Below are 15,660 nucleotides of genomic sequence, written 5' to 3' on the forward strand. Positions count from 1 at the left end.
TTAGAATGGGAGGACATCATATGTCATCCTCCTAGAGAACAAGAGAACCACCTTACGCCCATCATTGGACTATATGGCAGGCAGGAGGTGGTTAAAGGCCTCATTTATTTTTTGGAAAACAGTAGAATGATGGGCTTTACATAAAATCTAAATTTTTTTCGTCTGTCCTCAGCACATTCTCCAAAAAGCATTTTGGCTTCCTCAGGTAAGTTTTGGCAAACTCCAATCTGGCTTTTTTATGTTTCTGCGTCAGCAGTGAAGTCCTCCTGGGTCTCCTACCATAGCGTCCCTTTTCATTCAGATGGCGACGTATAGTGCGAGCGGACACAGTTGTACTCTGTGCCTGAAGGTCAGCTTGAATTTGTCTGGAAGTTGATCGAGTTTCTTTAGCCACCATTTGACCAATCCTTCAATTAAATCTCAGATCAATTTTTCTCTTTCGTCCACGTTCATGGAGATTAGCTACAGTGCCATGGGCTGTAAACTTCTTGACAATGTTACGCACAGTGGACACAGGAGCAGTAAGATCTCTGGAGATGGACTTGGAACCTTGAGATTGTCCAGGCTTTTCAAAACAATTTTTGTTCTCAAATCCCCAGACAATTTTTTACTGTTCTTTCTCTTCTCTTCTCCATGCTCCATGTGGCACACAGACACACAACAGAAAGGTGTGGTTTCTATATTGTCAGCACCGGTAATTGATATAGGTGAGTATAATTACAAATTACAGGAGCATCACAAACTCAGAATACAATTATTTCTTACAATTCTGAGAAGGTGCCAATGATTTTGTCCAGTCCATTTTGGGGTTTTGCATGGATTGTCTCAGATTTGGCTTTTTTTTCCTCAACTTTTTTGTGTCATACCAACACAAACAAAAAAAATAAACATGAGAATGCCTAAACATTTGCAACTGCAAAAATTTTCTCAGCAAAATATCACAGAAATGCAGGGGTGCCAATATTTTTGGCCATGACTGTAAATGGCCATTTTTGTTTGTGAAGTACTTGTCTACTGTATAGACTTAGTCTGGCATCAAAGGTAACACCATGAACAATTAGTCAGTATTACCACATGCTAAATCCTCCTTTCCACCTCCCTGAATATTTCAAACCACCATTTAAAGCAACCTTTTACTTTGCCATTATTTATAACTTCCAACAATTTACGATAAACTTTATCAACAACTCAGAGGTCATAGTCACTGAATACAAAACAAAAACAGAGCGTGATTTTTGTCTGGTCAATGAACCAGCCAAAATTCAAGTCGCGGACGGCCCTTTCGGCATTCTTTTGCCCGATAATCTTTGATCTGAAAATTAAAAGAAACAGGTAGAAAATTGTCAGCTGAACAGTGGCTGAATCCAGTTAAGCACTAAGGTATTTTGACAGCCATGGATTCCAGCTATCAGAATACAATAGCTGGCTATGGAGAATGATCCAACCATGCTGTTTAGTGTGCTGAATACAAGAAATCTGTTGTTGTTTGGTAGACTAATTAAACGAGGTAATGAACTTTATAAAGATGAAAAAGGCTATAAAAACATATTCAAAGCCTTGAATATGTTAGTCAGTACTGTTCAATCATCTAATAAGAAGTGGAAAGTTCGGGGATCTCTTCATTCCAAGCCAAGGTCAGGTAGACCAACAAAGATTGCAGCCACAACTGCCAAAAGAATTGTTCGGCATACAAAGAAAAACCCACAAGAAACCTCAGGAGAAATACAGGATGCTCTGGAAAAAGACACTGTGGTTGTTTCAAGCAGCACAATATGACGATACCTGAACAAAAATGAGCTGTATGGTCGAGTTGCCAGAAAGAAGACACCTTTCAAGCACCAATGCCACAAAAAAGATTGGTGAGGCATGTCAAGGCGTTGTTGAGCATATTGTAACTGGGCTTTTTTGAGGCATTGGTGCAGTAAAGGCTTCTTTCTGGCAACGCAACCATGCAGCTCATTTTTGTTCAAGTATTATTGTACTGTGATCCTTAAAAAAAAAACACACCATCTTTTTTATAAACACACACATTTTTTAACACACAATTTACATAGCTTTCACGCAATATTTACACATTTTTCTAACTGTATTAAATTGGAAAATTGTGCGCATCCTAGGTGACAGCTATTTGTATTTTGTGTAAAAATATTCATAAATAGTCCCCCAATTGTGTATTACTAACTTCTAGGTGTATGTGCAAGAATTTGAAGTTTTGCCCTGTGTTTGCCCCTAGTCTTCCTTCTTGGTTTGTCATAGTTCAGAAGGCCCAATCTTGGAAAGAGACTCAGCTTCCAAGCTGTAATATGAGCTTTTCTTGCTCTATTCCTGCATGTAAGGGGCACATCCAAAGTTCAAAGTACACTAACCAACAATAAATCACTATACTGCAAATTGGTATATTGGGTGCTCTCCTGGTATAGACAAATGTAGGTAAAATTGTTTTATTTAGTTATTTCAACAGATTTTTTTTCAGAAAATACTGTGGATAAACCTTTAAGACAGGGTGTGAAGTTACAATTTAATGCCATGTTCATATCTGTGTATTTATTGAGGTTGAGAGATTAGGAGTGAAGGTAGTTTGGATATAAAGAACATGCCAGCTTGTATCTATGCACATCAAGCAGAAGAGAACAAGTGCCAGGTGGGAGGAAAGTGGTCCATCATGCACATGCATGAATGAATAGACACTGGCCATATATACTCAGTTCTGACAGCTACAACAACCCGCCATCTGTCACTATTTAGCCACATGCTGTCCTCATAAAAGTGCCTATAGAAGACAATGATCTAATATATGGGTCACCAAAACACACATCCAGTTGAGGCAATTCAAGAAGGGGAGAGAAGCAAGCAGATTGGCTAGAAAACCTTGTCAGTCACTTTTGTTACACCACTACTACCCAAAGTGTATGCAGTCTAACTCCCTGGCCTCAACTGTTTTATGATGCAACTATACCTGTTTAGGGACCTCACAGTCCATTCTGCCACATATTTGGCCATCTACTGGCCAATCTTGACAAAAATGGGCCATCCAGGTATTAAGGACTGCCTGTAGAGTTCTGAGGACAACAGCCAAGATTGTACAAGAGTCACATACTGTACATGTACAACTGAAACTGCTGCTCTTTCCATTCCAACGAAAATGATGTCAGTACACATCAAATCTAAGCAGGAAGGTTAGGAAGCACCCACACAGTTGAAAAAGAAAGACTTTTAAGCCAGCCATAGATTAATCAAAAAGAAACTGGCCAAATTTCGATCCATGTATGGGCAGGCTGATTGTACTGAAGTTGGTCAACATCAGTACAACCAGCCTATGGGGTTTTTTGGTACGATTACTACAACTGGCTATAGCAGGCAGCAGTAATCATATTCTGATGATGGGGAAACCTCTTGCTGTCAGAATACAATAGCGCAGTGGGAGGGATTCCCCCATCAACAATGAATGTGTTGATGGGGGAATCGAGCGATTTTCTTTCCTTCAACCTGCAAAGAAAATTGCGTAAAGCAGAGCCAACCTAATCGTCTTCATCTGTTGATAATCTGCATGGGTACAGACACCTTTTTCTTGGGGCAACAATGGCTTTTAGCTGGTAAAACACAAAATGAGGTTTATTGCTTGGAGGTATCATCAAAGACCAGAAGGTACTGATATCTCCTAGATTTGGCAGTAATTCTTTATATTTATCTCTGCATCTAGAATGAAGATCACTCTTTCTTCGTATATTAAGATGATTGGTTAAAATTATGATTATTCTAAATAAACAGGCTACTTTTAGGGTACATTCACACTTGTGAATGCACCTGCACAGTGATTAGATGTGAGGAACCCAGCAGGGGTTTCCATAATTAGCTGTGAGAGGCAGCCCTATTGAAAGCAGTAGGGGACTGGCAACTCCCACAGATAATCATGGCCACTTGCTTGTAATCGCTCATGCAGAAATTACATGCGAATAATCAGCCCACTCACATATGACTGCTGTATGAGCAATTCCATGCAAGTGGGCATGATTATCTGTGGGAGTTGGCAGTCTACTACTGATTTCAATGGGGCTGCCTCTCACAGATAATTGCAGGAACCTCCATTGGGGTTCTTGCATTCAATTGCCGTGCATGCGCATTTGCAAGTGTGAATGCACCCTTATGCTAGAATTGATCAAACTGCCATTTCAGTATTCTGGGCCACAGACCCAGTACACGTCTATGCAGGTGCCACAGTGCACAAGTGTGTTGGTGCATGTTTCATGCTGCATTAGGGCAGTCCATTCATATGAACAGGCTGTCCAATGAACTACAATTGCGCCAAGGAAGTATTTACTTTATTATTTATTTCAGGTACTTATATAGCACTGTCAATTTACGCAGCGCTTTACATATATATACATTGTACATTCACGTCCGTCCCTAACCCTCAAGGAGAATACAATCTAAGGTCCCTAACTCACATTCATACATACACATACAAGGGCCAATTGAGATAGGAGCCAATTAACCTACCAGCATGTTTTTGGAGTGTGGGAGGAAACTGGAGTACCAGGAGGAAACCCACGCAGCCACAGGGAGAACATGCACACTCAAGTCAGATAGTGCTGTGGTTGGGATTCGAACCGACTACCCTAGTGCAGCTAGGTGGAAGTGCTAACCATTTAGCCACTGTGCTGCTTATACTTTTTGTTAAACACTGCACCAGAATGCAAGGTACATTGACGTGCCATTAAAGCGTATCTGTAGTCAAGATTTAAAATCAAGTATACATTTCTACTTTATATTTTTAGCCTACTCCTGTTACACGTGTTTACTATGCTCTGTGCGTGGGCACTGCTGTATCACACATTTCACAGAGCCTGCCTTCTGAACTACAGAGGAGCTGAGAGTTTCAGGAGGCGGAGTCAATACAGAAATCCTTGCTTGCAGGCAGGAAGTCCCATAGGATATGTAGTCTCCTGAAGAGGAGAGGCTGTAAAGAATGTAGAGAATCCAGGAAGTTGTGGAAAGAAATGACCAGCATACAGGCAGCACTCACAACATAAACGTACTGCTATTATAATACTAATGTTATAAAATGAAAGGGTATGCTGTGACTAGTTATATCCTTTAGGAATAAATGGCACTGCAGTACAACTACAATAAGGACACGTTTTCGTATTCTGGACTGCACATGATTTTCCATGCTTTCCCTCGCCATATCCAAAACAAGAGACCTTAAAAATGGCTGTGAATGACAGAAACAAAGTGAGCAGTACATTAACAAGGCGAGCAAAATCCTCTCTTGTATTAAAAGAGGTATAGACTCCAGAGAGAGAGATATCATATTACCCGGTACAAATCATTAGTATACCTCATCTGGAATATGCAGTTCAGTTTTGGGCACCAATTCACAAAAAGAACATTGGGGAACTGGAGAAAGTACAGAGAAGGACAACCAAACTGATAAGAGGCATGGAGGAGATCAGCTATGAGGAAAGATTAGAGGAACTGAATTTATTCTCTCTTGAAAAGAGGAGAGGGGGGGGATATGATCTCCATGTATAATACATAAGGGGGATATGATCTCCATGTATAATACATAAGGGGGGATATGATCTCCATGTATAATACATGAGGGGGGATATGATCTCCATGTATAATACATAAGAGGGGATATGATCACCATATATAATACATAAGGGGGATATGATCTCCATGTATAATACATAAGGGGGGATATGATCTCCATGTATAATACATAAGGGGGGGTATGATCACCATGTATAATACATAAGGGGGGATATGATCTCCATGTATAATACATAAGGGGGATATGATCACCATATATAATACATAAGGGGGGATATGATCTCCATGTATAATACATAAGGGGGGATATGATCACCATATATAATACATAAGGGGGGATATGATCTTCATGTATAATACATAAGGGGGATATGATCTCCATGTATAATACATAAGGGGGGATATGATCTCCATGTATAATACATAAGGGGGGATATGATCTCCATGTATAATACATAAGGGGGGATATGATCTCCATGTGTAATACATAAGAAGGGATATGATCTCCATGGATAATACATAAGGGGGGATATGATCTCCATGTATAATACATAAGGGGGGGATATGATCTCCATGTATAATACATAAGGGGGGATATGATCTCCATGTATAATACATAAGGAGGGATATGATCTCCATGTATAATACATAAGGGGGGATATGATCTCCATGTATAATACATAAGGGGGGATATGATCTCCATGTATAATACATAAGGGGGGATATGATCTTCATGTATAATACATAAGGGGGGATATGATCTCCATGGATAATACATAAGGGGGGATATGATCTCCATGTATAATACATAAGGGGGATATGATCTCCATGGATAATACATAAGGGGGGATATGATCTCCATGTATAATACATAAGGGGGGATATGATCACCATGTATAATACATAAGGGGGGATATGATCACCATGTATAATACATAAGGGGGGATATGATCTCCATGTATAATACATAAGGGGGATATGATCTCCATGTATAAAACATAAGAGGGGATATGATCTCCATGTATAATACATAAGGGGGGATATGATCTCCATGTATAATACATAAGGGGGGATATGATCACCATGTATAATACATAAGGAGGGATATGATCACCATGTATAATACATAAGGAGGGATATGATCACCATGTATAATACATAAGGGGGATATGATCTCCATGTATAATACATAAGGGGGGATATGATCTCCATGTATAATACATTAGGGGGGATATGATCTCCATGTATAATACATAAGGGGGGATATGATCTCCATATATAATACATAAGTGGGGATATGATCTCCATGTATAATACATAAGGGGGGGATATGATCTCCATGTATAATACATAAGGGGGAGTATGATCTCCATGTATAATACATAAGGAGGGATATGATCTCCATGTATAATACATAAGGGGGGATATGATCTCCATGTATAACACATAAGGGGGTATATGATCTCCATGTATAATACATAAGGGGGGATATGATCTCCATGTATAATACATAAGGGGGGATATGATCTCCATGTATAATACAAAAGGGGGGATATGATCTCCATGTATAATACATAAGGGGGGATATGATCTCCATGTATAATACAAAAGGGGGGATATGATCTCCATGTATAATACATAAGGGGGATATTATCAACATGTATAAATACATCAGAGGCTCATATAGTGAACTCGGTGTAGAGCTATTCATCCTGAGGTCATCACAGAGGACAAGGGGGCACTTTTTACGTCTGGAGGAAAAGAAATGTAATCTCCAAACATGGAAAGGTTTCTTCACAGTGAGAGCTGTGAAAATGTGGAATAGACTCCCTCAAGAGTTGGTTCTGGCCAGCTCAGTGGATTGCTTTAAAAAAGGCCTGGATTATTTCTTGGATACACAGAATATAACTGGATACTAACATTTATATGTAAAGATGATCCAGGGAATATCCGATTGACTCTTGGGGGATCAGGAAGGAATTTTTTTTCCTGCAGGAGCTCATGCTTTGCTGGGTTTTTTTTTTTTGCTTTCCTCTGGATCAACTGTGGTTATAGGATTATTTTTTATGGTTGAACTGGATGGACTTTTGTCTTTTTTCAGCCAGACGAACTATGAAACTGTTAACAGCCCAAACAGCACACCTGCACTAGAGCCCAGAGCTTAGAGGGGCCCTCAGCCAAATAACCAATTCTAAGACTCTACATGAATTAAATAAAACAATCCATTTTTCAATCACAATGCATGGCCAGATTGCAACCAAAGTGCAATAAAGACCATTGGGGACCTTCTATAGCAAAAAAAAAAAAAAGAAAGAAAATGAAACACCATACCTGGCGGTACCTGGCTTGTGTGATAGATCAGCGGCATAACAAAAAGGGTAGAACAAGTATAAACAGCTGGCAGGCCTATGGAGGCTGGGGTGGCACAGTCTGGCTTTCATAAATATCATGATTTATTTATCAGAAGGATCTTTTACACTCAGTAACTGGTTATACTTTTTGAGGCATCTGTGTATGTGGTTAATGTTAATAATAATAATTTCACAGGACATCAAGTCACAGGTTATGATGGAGGTGTATTTATAAAGCAGTGAAAGTAAGATTCATCAAACATTTTCTGTTCAGGTGCAGGTGTTTAAAATGACAGTGATAGATTCACCACCAGTGAATGTCTGGTGAAAATCATATTTGCTGCTTTAAAAATATGCCCCATCGATATCTCTGAAAAACTGTCACTTGCAATAGAAGCTATGGCATATCAGACATTTACAAAGGTTATTGCAACACCAAATTCATTAGTATGCAGTGACCTCCCATGACCTATAAAAGGAGCACAGCCTCACCTGCATACTGAAATAACCTCTGAAAAAAAAATCCTTGCATGTTTGATCCTAATATGATTCCTTTTTTATAAGTATAATGCGCAGAAACTTCCCTGGCTCAGTACATCTTCTATACTCTGAACAGGAAACATGAGAGACCAGCATTAGAGTAGCTGAGACGGTTACCCAAATCCTGCCCATCTGCATTTTCCAAAAATGTCGTCCTTGGTGGTTAAGCTTGGAAAAAAGTTCAAAGATGTGAATGTGAATTGATTACATCTTAAAGGGTCAGTCCAGCCAAAACTGATATTACAGTCATGTGTGGACCCTAGGGGACAGAAACACCCACTGGTTTCTGATATCATTCGCATACTCCAGAAGCCAGATTTTCCTTACATTCCTTGTCATGCAAAATAAATGAAAAATAAAGCAAATAAAGGAAGGAGAATGAGACGCCCTGGTGGTCGTCATGTCAGGTGGACAGACCTAGGAACTCAGATGCAGAAATTTTGCTGTTGGGGTTCAACCCGTTGGCATCAATCCAAAAGATATCACCTTCGGGTGGGCAATATTACGCAATGTAAACGGCAGTGAAAAATTGACTCACCTTCATTTTGCATGGTATGGCCACCAGAAGCTGGTGCAGCACCTCCAATATGATATGAGAAGCGTCTGGCTTGGAATTGCTTGGCATAGGTCCCTGGCTCCTCTCGGGGGCATGCTGGTGGGTAGGTGTAAGCAGTGCTCCTGGGCCGGTTTACCTGCATGTTTTCAGGGTGTAGGGGATAGACCTGTGTCCCTTTAACTGGCAGCTCAACCTCTCCCCTCTGACCATATGGGAAGCCAGGAGAGGGGTCTGGCTGAACAGACATGGCCAGAGTCCAGGCATTGGTAGATGGACATGGGCAGAAAGTAGAGTCAGGAGCCTAATTACACAACACCAGCCTATTCCGTGCTCCACTCCTTATGCCGGATGCTGTGATGAAATCTTGATTTAAATATTTAGAAGAGATCTTTCTTTTTTTGCCAGTAAAAAAATGCAGTACTCCTATAATCCAAGGTATTGCTGCATCAGCAAGCAGCTGCCTTACAGGGATATCACAGTGAAGTGAGACAGATGCTGCAGTACACAAGCAAAGCCAGGCAATTCCTGACGCGAGATGGTCTGTGGGCTCTTCTGTAAGACCACAGATCAGTTAGATAGTATTTCCAAGCCCATCCTGGAGGGGCTCTGTCCACTGCTCCACCATCCTCCCACTGGCTTCCATTGGTTTTTTAGCCTGATGGCTAATCCATTACTCCCCCCTATTCCTCCACAATGAGCAGACTGCTTTGGCCGGAGGAAGGTCAGCAACTGTATGAATTAACACCTTGTCCTCAGCCGTTCTTAAATCTTTTTGCAGCACTGGGCACCAAAAACAGCAGAGCTGCCTCGTCAAGGTGCCACCTCTATCTCCAAATGCTGCCAGCACCCTTGGGTGCAACAATCATGCCTTCTGTTCAAGGCAAGCACACCTCACTCAGGCTCAGTCTGCAATATCCTTTGTTCTCTCTTCTTTTGCTAGTGATGGTTTTGGCTTGCAAACACACTCCTGCCTGCAGTTTTTTCTCCTTCTCTTCTCTCCTTTTTTTTTTTTTTTACTGTGTATGTGAAATCTGACTCTTTCCTTTGCTGTTGGATTTCACGTCAGATGCATTTAAAATCTGGTCTGGATTTTCCCCTCGCACATGGCTTTGCCCACTCCCCCCCATCTCCCAGGAATACTGTCTATAGCTTTTTTTTTCATGACTTATGCAGCATCCTGCCTTATTAATGCTATTAACCGCTTTGCTGCTGCTGTAGAGTAGGGTATAGAGTGGTAGAGCTATATGGCTGCATCTGGTATCAAGAAGGTGAAGCACGTATTATAGAGATGTACTCGGTAAATGAAAGCAGACCCAGGGAGAAGGAAAAGAGAAGCTGGATGGGAACCATCCCAATATAGCTCCCTGCAGTCCCCCGAGAATCAGTTGACAAGAGAAATATCCTCCACAGAGAAATATAAGTTAACATCTGTTTCTGTGCTGGATGATTGATCTTCAATAGATCCGTCACAAAACATCTAAGGGCAGCCATACCTTGTCTGATGCTTGCAAGGAATGCAAATGATTTGAGCAAAATTGAAGATATTCAGCAGGCGTTAAATTTTATTATTATTATTACACAGCATTTATATAGTGCCAACAGTTTGCTCAGCGCTGTACATTGTAATGGGAGACAGTACACGAGACAGTACAGTAACAATACAATTTAATACACGAGGGGTTGGAGGGCCCTGCTCCTTGGAGCTTACAATCTAGGAGGGAGGGGATAGTGGTATGGGAGGAAATAGCTGTGGGGAATGGAGTGGTAGGAAGAGTGGAGGAGGTTGGCAGTTAGCTGAGGGCGGGGTAGGCTTCCCTGAAGAGATGGGTTTTCAGGGTGCGCCTAAAGGTGAGGAGGGTAGGTGACAGTCTGATGGATTGGGGTAGTGAGTTCCAGAGGATGGGGGAAGCTCTGAAGAAGTCCTGGAGATGGGCATGGGAGGAGACCAGGGAACTAGAGAGTAGGAGGTCTTCTGTGGAGCGGAAAGTACGTTTTGGGTGGTAAATGGATATCAGGTCGGTGATGTAGTTTGGGGCAGTGTTATGAACAACTTTGTACGTCAATGTTAGTAATCTGAATTTTATGCGTTGGGCAATCGGAAGCCAGTCAGCCAGCCAGTGGGTGGCGGATATGGAGCGGTTAGTAAGGTGGATGAGTCTGGCCGCAGAATTCAGGGTAGACTGAAGCGGGGATAGCCTGTGATGAGGTAGGCCGGTGAGGAGGGAGTTACAGTAGTCAAGTCGTGCTATAATAAGGGAGTGAATAAATCAAAAGCAATGCTACGTTATCACTGGGTACTTAAAGCGTAACTAAACTCAAAAACAAAAATGTAATATATTGTAGCTTACTAATCATTGGATGTGGTGGTGGTATTAGTTTTGTATTTTTTCAAGCTTTTATAACATAATTTTTTCACTGGGAGATCCAGCAATATTACACCGCCTCAAACAGAGCAAATTCTGTACTCCTGCGCTGGGGATGGACTTAGCAGAGGCTAGGGTGACAATTCAAATATGCCCTCCTAGGTGCCCTCAACGGACCGGGCTAGTCTAAAGTCACTGAATGCAAAAGAAAACAAAAAGAGTCTGCACCGCCCTAGTGCATTATCGTAAAAAATATTTAATGAAAGGATAAAAAGTAGGTATCATACTCACGATGGACATATAAAACACAGGCACGTCACAATAAACAGCGGTGAGGAAGAGGCTGAGTCCTCAAAACTCGTTAGACAGTTGGATATCCAGGATTCCATTGTTGTGGACTTAGATGCCTAATGTATTGGACACTGCTGTTTATTGTGATGTACCCTTGTTTTATATGTCCATTGTGAGTATGATACCTACTTTTTATCCTTTCATTAAAATTTTTTTACGATAATGCACTAGGCCGGTGCGCCCTCTTTTTGTTTTCTTTAATATTACAACACCTGTCTTAGGGTAGCTACATTCATTCCTCCACCTTATCTATGGAGGAGTAATGTAGTCACCCTTGTAAATTATTGTTAATTAGTGGAGAGGACAGATTTAGTTTCGCTTTACATAAATGACTAACAATTTAAAGCCAAACTCCAGCAATTTTTTACTAACCCCTTCTCGCAGCCACCTCCAAGCCCTTTAAGGTGTTTTTGATGCTGGGAGGCAAAGGTGGGCTTTCTGATCATGTGACCGCCAGGATTAACTTTCACAGTGGTCACAATATCGGAAAGCTCCCGATGCCAAGTAGACACCAGGAGCTTTCCATTACCCGCTGGTAGCTGTGCCGGGAGTGCCCACGGTGCACACTCTCAGCACAGTATTGTTTATGTCTGAGATGCATATATACGGCCTCTCAGTGTTAAAGCCCGGCTGCCAAGAGCCTGTATATATGTGTGTGGCCGGCAGGAAAAGGTCAAACAGTTATAGCAATAGTTGCTTTTCCTTTTGAACGGTTTTACATAAATGCCTAAAAGCTAACTGTTGTAAGCACCCCTGTCAGTGTTAACTACTTGCCGTCCGGCCCATGTTGATAAAAGGCCTGACAGGAGCGCTGACAATGCGGGTGGACGTTTCTAAACGTCACCCTGCATCCATTGCTTGTGCGTGCTCCCTGGGAGCTCGTGGCACCGTGAACACAGATCGCTGTATGGGACCTCTGTGTGAGATCCTGATCATGTGACCACTGATTGGCCAATCAGTGATCACATGAATAGTAGTAAGCAAGATGTCACTTCCTGACATCATTGCTTACTACTAGTGAAATCTGTGAATGACCACAGCCTTGTACCATGTGACAAGCTGTGACCAAACACAGATCTCACAGTATTTCTCAATGGCTGCAGAAATGCAGCCAGAGAGAAGGCAAAATTATTGCTTTTACAGCCTTTATGGGTGTAAAAGCAGTCAGTGTAAAAGAAGAAAAAAAAATCTTCATCACCCCCCGCAAGTAGTATAGTGCCACTATGGTGACACTGTACTGCTAGGGTGACAGTATGTAAAAAAAACCCCAAAAAAAATAAATAATAATATAAAAAAAGTAAACATTTTTTTAACAATTATAATTTTTGGTTATAAACTAATTTGGGTAATTTTTTTTTACTAAAAATATAGATGAATACATTTTGGCCAAGATTTATGAAGAAAGATTATTTATTTGCAAAATTTTATAAGAATAGCACTTTTTTTTCTAAACTTTTGGACTTTTTCATTTCTATAGCAAAAAAATTAAAATCCCAGTGGTGAATAAAATCCCACAAAAATAAAGTTTTATCTGTTTCAAAAAAATGCTAAAAAATTCATATGGGTACAGTGTTGCAGGACCGCGCAATTGTCATTCAACGTGTGATAGCACTGAAAGCTGAAAATTGGCCTGGACTAGAAGGGGGTGAGAGTGTCTTGGCTTGAAGTGGTTAAAGCAGAATTTAAAGGAGGTAAACTTACCTTTCCCCAATGGTCCCTGTCCCTTTCTGGCACCAGCATCTTCTTTTGTGTGTCAGTCTTCAGCCATCTTCATTGGTCGGCACAGGATGACATCACTCATACGCATGCAAAGTAGCTAGTGATCTCAACATATAAGGATTAGGCTGGTGCTGTAAGCTGTGCCGTGCATGCACAGGTCAGTTTACGTGCCGAAGATTGCTGTGATCAGGCATGTAGGTGTATGTTATTGCAGGAGAAACACAGCAGTTTTCTTCTGCGATAAAGAGCCTGCCTGCCTGCTCGCAGTTTGTGACAGCTAAACTTTAGTTCCTTTAACTGCCACCTGGTCTGTTAGGGCTCATGTACACAAGCAGCTCCTAAACTCAACTCTATAAAAGCCTATGTGTTCATAGCAGAGTTTTAGCAGAGTTTAGAAGCTGCAGCGGTTAGGTGAGATTAAACCTCCCTTTCCTGAATGCAGAAGAATCGCGTTCAGGATAGGAGCGTTCTGACTGCCGAGTGCGGAAAAACGCAAACCACGCCAAAACTACGGTTGCTGTATTGTGCATTTTTCCGCGGCCGGCGGTCAGGGTAGGCTTGTGTACATGGAGCCTTAAAGGCAATGGAAAAACAACAGACTTACTGGCTGGATCACCAGGTAATAAACTATGTTACAAGGGAGATCAGAAAAAATTGTTGTAATAAAAAGGTAAACTGTATCCAATATGTCATTTTTGATTTTGGACATTAAAGACTTGAAGACTTGTAAAAAACAGAGTCGGCATTCATTTAATAGAGATCTATTGGCCAAATGCTACAGACAACCAAGTATAGTAGGGCTCAGATTACTTTTCATCAGTGGAGAAAAGTTTCTTATCGAAGGAGGGGGAGGGAAAAACCTCAAACCCTCTTCTCTGATTGAATGAGTGACAAGTTTTCAAGTAGACTTGGATTCTTTCTTGATCGATGATCATTCTTTATGGTTGTTGAAGGCCCCCTCTGTCCATCCAGATACAATTGACCCATCTTATTATTATTATACAGGAGCTATATAGCGCCAACAGTTTGCTCAGCACTTTACAATATAATGGGAGACAATACAGTTCAATACAAGAGGGATAGGAGGGCCCTGCTCCTTGGAGCTTACAATCTAGGAATATCTTGCAGGAGCGATCTGAGATTGTGGTGGTATCATCAACTGGAATTTATGTTTTGTTTTTTCCCTGAAGAAGTGGACTCTGTCCCACGAAACGCGTTGGAATCCCAAAACAAAGTACCTTTTCATGGTTTCAAGTGGAAACTACAGGTTTATTCGTTCATCAACACCTATGATACTATCTGGTTAGGTGTCCTATATCAACACTAATACAATTATCTGTTGTTTTTTTTGGCTGATACCCGTGACACCATCTGCATCTAGGACATCAGCAACAATTTACTGTGGCCCGAGTCTCACTTTCTGTATTTTATTTGTATGGTTTTCTATGTCTATGTCTGATGAATATGTTCCATCTATGGGTGGTTTTTTAACCTAATAAAAGATGTTCAATTTTATCTACTGTTCTTATATTTGGTCATTTCATTTTTATTGGTATAGTTTGGTACCTTTAAAGCCCCATTAGTTTTTCTGGTTAGGGTTTTTTTTCTACAGCAAGCAGCTATTTTTTCCTTTTTGAATAAAGATTTTACATAAATAAACAAAAGCTGATCATTGCAAGCACCCCTGCCAGCGTTAAATGGTTTGTCTCATGTCTGTAGCTCAGGGCTTGAAATTTCCACTCGCCTGCTCGCCAATGGCGAGTGAAAATTATGGTGGGGGCAAGTGTGTCCCCCAGGGCCGTCTTGCTGCGCAGGCTCGGTGTCTGTGTGTGTGTACATGTGTCTGTGTTTGTGTGTGCATGTACATGAGTGTGTGTTTGTACATACATGTGTCTGTGTATGTATGTGCATGTGTCTGTGTATGTATGTACATGTGTCTGTGTGTATGTACATGTGTCTGTGCGTGTGTATTTCTGTGTATGTACATGAATCTGTGTGTATGCGTGTCTGTACGTGCCTGTGTGTGTATACATGTGTCTGTATGTGTGTGTGTGTACATGTGTCTCTGTGCGTGTGTGTACATGTTTCTGTGTGTGTGTGTGTGTATGTACATGTCTGTGTGTGTGTACAGGTGTGTCTGTTTGTGTGTGTTTGTTGGTGGCGAGTAACTCTAAGGCCTGGCTAGTAGCTCAGGACTTGAAATTTTAAGCCCTGTGTAGCTGAT

The 15,660-nt window shown here is 41.1% G+C and overlaps 1 protein-coding gene across 1 annotated transcript in view; it reads right to left on the reverse strand.

Moving 5' to 3' along the window:
• FGD1 (FYVE, RhoGEF and PH domain containing 1) overlaps positions 1 to 10,027 on the reverse strand; it is a 275,027-nt gene extending 265,000 nt beyond the window's left edge. The window contains exon 1 of the mRNA XM_089669145.1: positions 8,986 to 10,027. Within this exon, the coding sequence (XP_089525271.1) occupies positions 8,986 to 9,250 (265 nt within the window). The 5' untranslated portion in view covers positions 9,251 to 10,027. The remainder of the gene's footprint in view (positions 1 to 8,985) is intronic.
• Between the last annotated feature and the right edge of the window lie 5,633 nt (positions 10,028 to 15,660).

The sequence above is a fragment of the Staurois parvus genome, unplaced genomic scaffold (assembly GCF_062004578.1).
Source record: "Staurois parvus isolate SC_StPar_1 unplaced genomic scaffold, SC_StPar_1.0 ptg000068l, whole genome shotgun sequence".
NCBI classification, from domain to species: domain Eukaryota; kingdom Metazoa; phylum Chordata; class Amphibia; order Anura; family Ranidae; genus Staurois; species Staurois parvus.